The sequence below is a fragment of the Danio aesculapii genome, chromosome 23 (assembly GCF_903798145.1).
Source record: "Danio aesculapii chromosome 23, fDanAes4.1, whole genome shotgun sequence".
In the NCBI taxonomy this organism is placed as follows: Eukaryota; Metazoa; Chordata; class Actinopteri; order Cypriniformes; family Danionidae; genus Danio; species Danio aesculapii.
The window spans coordinates 18460130-18470283 of NC_079457.1; the positions used below are offsets into that span (position 1 = coordinate 18460130).

Sequence of the window (10154 nt, forward strand, 5' to 3'; positions counted from 1 at the left end):
ACCCTTCAGATGATTCAGATAATGGATATTCTATGGAAAACAGAAGGTCTTGACCTCAGGTTTGTTTAATTATTAGTTTTATAATTATTATTTAGCATTAGCATAAAAAATGAACAGCAGACATCTGAATAACAGGCTATCCGTGGGGTGTTAAAGTCTTAAAATGTCTTAAATCTCAAAAAGCCTTAATTTTAGGCCTTCAAAATTCTCAAATCTACTGAAATATTGTGTTGTAGGTTAAAAAATATAGCTTAAAGAGGCTAATAATTTTGACCTTAAAATGTTTTTTTTTTATTAAAAACGGCTTATATTCTGGCAAATAATACTTTTTACAGAAGAAAAAAAAATTGCCAGGCATACTGTGAAAATTTTCTTGCTCTGTTAAACATAATTTGGGAAATATTTAAAAAAGAAAAAAAATTAAAAGTGGGGCTAATAATTCTCACTTCAACTGTAGCACAGACACATTATTTAAGATACCCCTGAGCACTTTTTGTTTGATTTTCAACATCTATAAATAAATTCATTTAATTAGTTCAAAATAAACAATTTCAGTTAATATTCATGTTGTTCGATCTCAGAATGCAGCCCTACGGATGCCTTTCAACCGGCAATAAAACAGGTCTCATCGAGGTGGTCAAAAACTCAGACACTATTGCCAACATCCAGAGAAACAACAGCAACAGTGCAGCCACTGCTGCCTTCAACAAGGACGCTCTTCTCAACTGGCTCAAGTCCAAAAACCCAGGGTGAGCAGCAGACTCTATAACCTCTACAACACCACACCATAGCACTGCACTGCAAACAAACCTACTGTATATATCAAAACATCAGGCCTCCGGTTTAACATCATTCGAGAAGCTTGCGTGAGCTGCCTACTCTCAGACTTAAACCTTTCTTGGCTCATTTGACCTTTTGGTTTCTATGAAACTGTAGCGTAACATCAAATGCACTTTGCTTGCAGAAGGTGCAGCGGTGGGGTAAATTTTACCCTGCGTTTACAACCTCATTTGTTCTTGCCAGGTGTTTTCCACCAAAGTGGCTTGATGTGCATATTGTTTTGGTGATAAAACAGCTAAGAAGACAAGCTGTGCACTAAGATGAAACCACAAAGCGTGTTACGTTGTGTAACAGTTTTTATTTTGAAAGTTTTGTAAGAATGTGCAAAAGAGAGACCTTTTTCTGGAATATGCTGATTTGAAGAAGTCAGAGTATCTGGGGTTTTTTTTTAGGCATCAAATAAACCTTCAGCATCAGCACTTCTCATTGACATAGTGACATTACTTTCCTTTGGATAGTTTTTGTTTGTTTTTAGCATTTCGACGACTAACAATGCTAGCTACTTTTTGTGGCTAACCAAAAACAGCAACTCACTATGATGCATGCATGATTTTTCTTCTAGTGTATCCTGTTTATTCATGACCTCCTCTTGAACTTGCTGAACTCCTGAAACTAGAGCACAATAAGGAAAAGACATTGATGGCTGGTCTGAAAGGGAGATATGCCCCCTGTGGACATATCCGGTTCAGCTCGCCTCTTTTCACTTACTGTAAATGCTACGCTATATCATAAGAAATCATTTGCCTCAGAGTATTGGACACTCATGTTAGGCTCACAGATTAGTTGTCTGATGCTTTTATTTCTCTTTAAGTTGTCGTTCAACAATAATGAATATTTTCTTTTTATGATTCATAAACATGAAAGAGGCTGCACGTAATGATTTTACCAAGTATGATGCGATCCTGGATTAACATCTACACTGGCTGACAAAAGTGTTGTTGTTGATCCCAGTTGTAAGAGCAACAAATAATAACTTGACTTCTCGTTGATGATTTGGAAAAGTTGTAGAAGGTAGCTTTTTCTGATTAAGCATCTGTTAAACTGCATCCCAATCATCACTAATACTGCTGATGACCTATTGTAACACACATGGACCCAAGATTCTCACAAAAATCAGTCAAGTTTGGTGAAGGAAAAACCATGGTTTGGGATTACATTCAGTATGGGGCCGTGTGAGAGATCTGCAGAGTGGATGGCAACATAAACAGCCTGAGGTATCAAGACTTTTGTTCTGCCCATTACATTACAAACCACAGGAGAGGGCAAATTCTTCAGCAAGATAGCGCTCCTTCTCATACTTCAGCCTCCACATCAAAGATCCTGGAAGCAAAGAAGGTCAAGGTCCTCCAGGATTGGCCGGCCCACTCACCAGACATAAACATTATTGTGCATGTCTGGGGTAAGATGAAGGATGAGGCATTGAAGATGAATCCAAAGAATCCTGATGAACTCTGGGAGTCCTGCAAGAATGCTTTCTTTGTCACTCCAGATGACTTTATTAATAAGTTATTTGAGTCATTGCAGAGATGTATGGATGCACTCCTCCAAGCTCATGGGAGTCATACACAATATTAAGTCTTTTTCCCACTGCACCATGACTTTATATTCTATATTGGACATTATTTCTGTTAAGTGACAAGACTTTTGTCTAAGCAAAGTCGGACCTTACTGTCCTAATTAAATAATTTTAAAAATCAAGGCATGATCATATTTTCTTTTGGTAAAATAAGCATAATGTAGAGGATTTTGCCTTTCATATGAGCCACTTCTTATACCAAATGATAAACTAGAAGTCAAGTTATAATTTACTGTTCGTAAAACTTAGACTTTTGACAGGTAGTGTATGATTGATTCTGGAGCATCATTTTTGTTAAAAAAAAATGTAATCCATGCCTATTCCCTACCCCTAAACCCAACCATAACTGTAAATTATTCCCAAAATCAGAGGGGAATAATAGCTGGATAAAAATCATGTAGAAGCACATAAACCTAACCGTAAGCCTAAACTCAACATAAACTGTAAACATATCCCTTAATTCTGATTGGCTGACTGGAATGTTGTTTCAGGATCAGGCTACAGGCACTTCGAAAGTCAGAAAAACACATAAACAGGCTAAACTAAATTAAAACCTGCGACTCTTTATGATACATTGAGATCTTATAAATCAAAATGATCATTTGTAATGTTATAGCGTTTCATTCTAAACCTTGGTAAATGGTTAGAAGCATTACTCTTCCTGTAACAATGATGAAATGGATAAGGAATAAAATGTATTAGGTGCATCTGTATTATGGGTAGAGTTGTAGCTTGTAGTCACACCTGGCATATAAATATTCATATAAAATCTTTTCATTGTTTGTTTGTATTATATTTGTAGCATTTTCTTGTACACTTAAAAGTAAAAGTGAGAAAAAAGTACCAAATCAAGATGGTTAGACACAGATTTTTTTCATATCATTTCAGGGCTTGCAAAATCTGGGGCTAGTCCCGGGGCTATTATTTTTCAGTCCAAAATCTTTCTACATCATGCTCTGCAGGCTATCTAGTTATTCGGGATATTTTATCTTACAAGTGTACAAGAAAATGCTACAAACGTAATACAAATAAACAATTTAAAGATTTTATATGAATATTATTATGCCAGGTGTGGCTAAAAGCTACAACTGTACCCTTAGTACAGATGCACATAATACGTCTTATTCCTTATGCATTCTATCATTTGTTAAAGGAAGAGAAATACTTAAAACCGTTTACCAAGGCTGAAGATTAAAAGCAAAAATATTATGAATGGTCATTTTGATTCATAAGACCTCAGTGTATTATTAGGAATCACAGGTTTTAATTTTGTTTAGCCTGTATGTGTTTCTGTCTTTCAAAGTGCCTCTGACCTGCATCTAGATAGCCCACTGGGCACGGTGTAGATAGATTTTGGTAGCCTGACTGAAAAAACAATAGCCCCAGGACTTTAGGCTACCAGATTTTGTGAGCCCTGCATTTTTATTATCATTCGTGACATCATCTGATTGTTTTGAAAATGAATTGAAATGTCTCTTTTTAATGGGACCTGAGCTGAACAGACTGTAGCATTACACATTCGCTCGGCATATTAACAGTGAATGTCTTGGGTGACTCATAGAGTGACTTATTTGTCTGAGTGAGAAAATTATCTGACAGTTTCTGTTATCTGATGAAAACAAGACAAAAACATTCAACACTTTGGCAACCTTCAGTGACTCAGCATATGTGTTTTAGATCAATGTATTTATAAATAGGTTGAATCTGATGAACTCCATTTTCAGGAGATGAAAGTAAAATACACTGCACAAATCTGTATTAATACATGCAGAAATGTGGTGTTTTGGTGTGTACATCAAATTTAATTTACTAAAGTGATTTTAGATCAAGTAAAAGCATGATTGTATGGGTGGAGTTGTACTCTTATTGACATAAAAGAGCAAGCTAATGATAATAAACTTATTATATTTGATATTATTTAAACAAGGATATTGATGTGCACCGTATAAAGATATAAATTATTTACTAATTAATTTATAATTTGAGGCTTCCCTGTAAATCTTATAGCATCTTTTAAAGTCATCATATTATTCTATTATAAACAATCGGTATATAAACGATTGTTATGCTGAATGACTTCTATAAATTATGCTAAAATTCTATGATAGACATTTTTCATTCATTCATTCATTTTCCTATAGATTAGTCCCTTTATTTATCAGGGTTGCCACAGTGGAATGAACCGCCAACTTATCCAGCATATGTTTTACACAGCGGATGCCTTTCCAGATGCAACCCAGTACTGGGAAACATCCATACACACTCATTCACACACATACTCTATGGCCAATTTAGCTTACCCAATTCACCTATAGCATATGTCATTGGAATGTGGGGAAAACCCGGAGCACCCGGAAAAAACCCACACAAACACGAAGAGAACATGCAAACTCCACACAGAAACTGACGCAGCCAGGGCTCGAATCAGCAGCCTTCTTGCTGTTAGGCGACAGTGCTAACCACTGAGCCACCGTGTCGCCACTGATAGATATTTTAATGTGTAAAAAAACCTTATTACATTTGTGTGTGTGTTTTAACTGGTTTGCAAACAGGAAGTAGGTGGTAAAAGAATGGTTTATGAATGAACACATTATTCTTGCTGTATTTTCTAGGGATAAACTGGATCAAGCCATTGAGGAATTCACCCTCTCGTGCGCAGGCTACTGTGTAGCCACATATGTTCTGGGAATAGGTGATCGGCACAGTGACAATATCATGATTAGGGAAACTGGGCAGGTGAGATTCATTCAGCACCTCATCAGTATTGTGTAATCATAAACTGCATCACAAGATGGCACCAGCCATCCATAATGACTGCTAAAGAGTGGGCATTTATTGGATATACAGTTTCAGTTTTTTTTTTTTCAACACATTTCTAAACATTATAGTTTTAATAACTAATTTATAATAACTGATTCCTTTTATATTTGCCATGATGACAGTAAAAAATATTTTAGTAGATATTTTTTAACATACTAGTATTCTGTTCAAAGTGCAATTTAAAGACTGAACATATGAATATATATGTTGATCAAATAAAATTGACCTTAAAAAAGTTTCTAAAAATTAAAAACTGCTTTTATTCTAGCTAAAATAAAACAAATAAGACTTTTTCCAGAAGAAAAAATAGTATAGGAAATACTATGAAAAATTCCTTGCTCTGTTAAACATCATTTGGGAAATATTTGACAAAGAAAAAATTAATTCATAGGAGAGCTAATAATTTTGACTTCAACTGTATACTCTGGGATTTGTGCCATTTTATAACATTTTTTTGTGTTGTTTGCAGTTGTTCCATATAGATTTTGGGCACTTTTTGGGGAACTTCAAGAGCAAATTCGGGATCAACAGGGAACGTGTGCCTTTCATTCTGACATATGATTTTGTCCATGTAATTCAGGAGGGACGGACCAACAACAGCGAGAAATTTGAAAGGTCGGTGCACATTTTATATATAAATAACAAAAGCAACTCAAAATATTGTGTAAGTTGAAAACTAATTGGCGCCATTTGAAGTTTAATTAATGTTTTGTGTATTTAGTTGTAAACTTTTTGTATGTTTCTGTGGTTTATTTCAAATTTGTCAATTGCATTTATCAATTAAAACAACTCGTATAGAAATATGATATATGGCAATATATAAGTTCATATCTGGATTTCACATACATAAAATATATCTCATATAAGCATTTATGTGGCATTTATACATACATATATTATTCAACCATTGGAATTATAGCAAATAAATTAGCTATTATTTTATATATGGGCATAAATGTACCAATCAACAAATATATTTGAACACATATCTACATATTTGTAATTCCAGTGGTTAAATGTATATGAAAAAGGCCATTTTTGCAATATTTTGAAGTAAATGTACCATATACGACATATATATGTGAAATCTAGATATGAACTTATGTCATAGATGTAGAAATTATATGGAAAAATCTAAACAAAAGAAACAACTATGCCAATTTTCTCACGTTTTTATGTCTGTAATTCATAGAAACTGCTGGCTTCTTATAACCTTGACACAAATGTGATGAGATGATACCGGAAAGCAATTTTTTAGGGAAATCAAATATGTTCAGTGGTTAGAAATAGTAAGATTGCGTGTGTGCCTATGTTTGCCAGGTTTCGCGTCTGTTGTGAACAAGCCTATAAGATTCTTTGCCGGAACGGAACTCTTTTTGTGAATCTTTTTGCCCTGATGAAAGCTGCAGGTCTTCCAGAGCTCAATTCTTCTAAAGACATCCAGTATCTAAAGGTAATAACTGCCCTTCCATGTCCAGCTGACCATTTGTTACCCATGAAACTTTGTTTACACAAGTCTAAAGTACGATGACTTAACATGCTGCAATTTAAGAAAACACATGCAATTACAAAAAGCACACTGAGAAAAGATCTTCATCTGTTTGACAGCATACGTGCTGCAAGTTCTCACAACACAAACACGTTTCTAAAAAACACGCTGCATTTTCTCACAATGCAAACAGATGAATAAAACACCTGCATTTTCTCACAGCGCTTTCAAATTGCACAGAACAGAACAGAAATGTTTCAAGGGGACCCTAAAACGTGACAGACCCGGCTATTTAGGTTATGGTTATTTAGGCTAATAAAATACAAAAGACAAAGGGAATCATGTTGTTAAAATAAACAAACAAAAAACTCAGCTTTCTAAGATCACCTACAACTTCACTAAGGAATAGTCATGATTAAGGTAAAGTTGGTTTTACTGTATATTCACACATTCGCTCAGTGACAGCTTGTGAGATGCTTTATATTGTTTATGTTAACCATGTTACTTTGAATATTTGGTCTGAAATCGGATGTAAATATGACTTCAAAACAACATTGGCACTATTTAATTGACTGACTGACTGTGAACATTTCATGAGTCATTTGCTCCTAATAGGATTTCCTTATTTATTTATTATTGTTTATTAAGTTTATTTATTTATTAAGTTTATTATTATATAATTATTATTTTGGCTGCATTATAACGTTTTTTTAATGTGTATGCGTTGTGAGGATTTGTGGCACGTGTGCTGTGATATATGGATGAAGATCTTTTTTCTAATTTGCTGCCGTTTTTTGAAATTGCATGTGTTTTCTTAAATTGCAGCACGTTAAGTTTTCTCGACCACCATGCTAAAGGGATAGTTCACTCAAAAACATCTAATTACTCCGAATTTATTGACCCTCAAGTGATTCCAAACCTTTGTATTACTAATCACTAAAGAAGACATTTTGAAGAAAGCTGAAAACCTGTAACTATTGACTTCCATAGTATTTAATTTATCTACCACAGTCAGTGTTTTTTTTATTATTATTATTATGAAATTGTGATATTCATTTTGATTTTGCTATATATGAATAATTATGAAAGACATTTATTTCAGTATGGAAGACCAATCGGACCTCCATTTTGAATGTATTTTAGTAAGAATAGACCTGCACAATTTGTGTGTTGAGGCGACACTTAGGAAAGTAAAATGACATTTGTATATGTACAATACTAGTATACCTTTACAATACCTTTCATGAATAACATGACATAAAAAAGCTTGTTTATGTATAGGAACGCATCTCATATGCAAATTGAGTCACAAATACTGCAGTTTCATTGGCTGTTCTTGTTGAAGCTTCAAATGTCAAATTTCTTTTAAAGATCTTTAGTCATGATGGCCTTGCTAGTGCAGGTAAAATAATAGTTTGACTTTTTTTTTTGGTCACAGGACTCTTTGGCACTGGGGAAATCGGAGGAGGAAGCACTGAAGAACTTTAAAGTCAAATTTAATGAAGCTCTAAGAGAGAGTTGGAAGACCAAGGTGAACTGGATGATGCACACTTTTGCCAAAGATAACAGATAAACGACGCTCGATCACAGACTGCTAAAGAAGACCCATTGAAACCCTCTTGATGCAGAGTTTTGTTTTCAACCAATGCAGCTTTTGGAGATGTTGCAATGCTGTCTGGCATCTGTCCTGCCATGCAAAGGCAAAATGTGAGCAGGTTATATCGAAAATCCTGCGGTTTGCCTTTGCAGGGCAGTAAATATATATAGCGAATGTTTACATCAGTGACGTACGTACTACTAAATAAGTCTTTTTGTTTTAGTCTTTTAAGGAGAGCATTTTGCAACACGATGCACTGAAAATAGAAGCTACTAATTTAACAAACAAACTATCGGGGTGATACTAATTTAAGCATCTCTGGTCACACGTGTACCCGAACAGAGAAAAAAAGCAGATCAAGATCAGATCGAGTTAATGTATTTATCATTTCTGTACAGCGTATAAATCACTTCGAGTCAGGAGAAAGCACTTTGAGAGCTTTCGCAAGGTTTACATTTTCATTTCTGGATTTTCTTTCGTTTACATGAATGTGTACATATTATTTTGTGTATCATACGTATATTTGCATTCCTTGAAGCTGTATTTTGTTTTTCATTTGGATGCCTTGTATAATAGGAGCGTTGTTTATCAGGAAAGCCTTTGTATAGTTATAGTATAGAGGTGTACCTGAGAAGACATTTTTGTATGTCCGTGTGGAAACGAGCCTTAAATATTTTGTATCTGTGGGGTATTCTGTGCCTTTGGGATGAGACACAAGCCATCTTGAAGACGTGTCCAAAGAGTTTGCGTATCGTTCAGTGAAAATCAACAACAAAAAAACAGGATGTTTGCCTAAGACTGCTGTATTATAAATCAGGGCAAAATGAAGTGTTATTGCTCTGTAGAAATCTGCGCCTGTGTAAATGTGTGCCTATATTGAATATAGAGTCAATCGCGCTTGTGTTTGCTCTTCCGGTTAAACCTTAATCACTTCCAGAATGTATCACCTCAGTATTCTCTCATGAAGATAACGTTGTTTATTTTGAATCTTGAAATGTCCTCTAGAATGTGAATTTTTAAAAGAAGAGATTTAAACTCAAATGGATCGTATCTTTATATATGAAAGTGCTGTAAACGCCCATCAATTTTAGCCATGTAAGGAAGATTAGTGGACTGCAGAATATCTTTCACCTAGTGGATGTATTTTTGCATTTGTTTGTGAATTGGTTTGTTCGGACGTCTATGTGAGTACCTCTTGTAAAGGGATAGTTCACCTAAAATTTCATCTTTTACTTTTGATTTGTTCCAACAGCAGACTTGTTATATTTAAGATATTAAGATATATATAAGATATTTTGAGGAAAGCTGGAAACCTGAAACTATTGACTTCCATAGTGGTTTTTATTGAACTGTGGAAGTCGATGGTTACAGGTTTTCAGCTTTCTTCAAAATATCTTCTTTTGTGTTCTACGGATTAAATAAACTTATAAAGCTTTGTGAACAACTTGAGGGTCAGTAAATAGTGAGTACATATTAATTTTGGGGAGAACTATCGTTATAAGCCATGAGAATTTTTCTAAGCCATTTTCTGTTCTTGATTATGCATCATGAAACTCCAGGATTTCTGTTTACTAGTTAATTTTCTTCAAACAGAACTGCTTTGTTTTGATTTTTTTTATACTTTGAGGTTTTGAATTGTGCTATTCGTTTTCATTTTGCCATAAATTATTGATTATGAAACTGATTTGTGTCCTTTTTTATTTGAAGAAGTCCTGATATTTATTCATTTTCTTTTCGGCTTAGTCCTTTATTAATCAGGGGTCACCACAGTGACGTCTTATCCAGCATAGGTTTTACGCAGCGGATGCCCTTCCAGCTGCAACCCGGTTCTG

General features: G+C 34.6%; 1 protein-coding gene across 1 annotated transcript in view; it reads left to right on the forward strand.

Moving 5' to 3' along the window:
- Positions 1-9579, forward strand: part of pik3cd (phosphatidylinositol-4,5-bisphosphate 3-kinase, catalytic subunit delta) — a 60316-nt gene extending 50737 nt beyond the window's left edge. Inside the window, exons 18-23 of the mRNA XM_056449342.1 lie at positions 1-59; positions 582-749; positions 5029-5152; positions 5706-5851; positions 6557-6689; positions 8164-9579. The exon at positions 1-59 is cut by the window's left edge and continues 20 nt beyond it. Coding sequence (XP_056305317.1) covers positions 1-59; positions 582-749; positions 5029-5152; positions 5706-5851; positions 6557-6689; positions 8164-8298 — 765 coding nt within the window. The 3' untranslated portion in view covers positions 8299-9579. The remainder of the gene's footprint in view (positions 60-581; positions 750-5028; positions 5153-5705; positions 5852-6556; positions 6690-8163) is intronic.
- Positions 9580-10154: the final 575 nt, after the last annotated feature.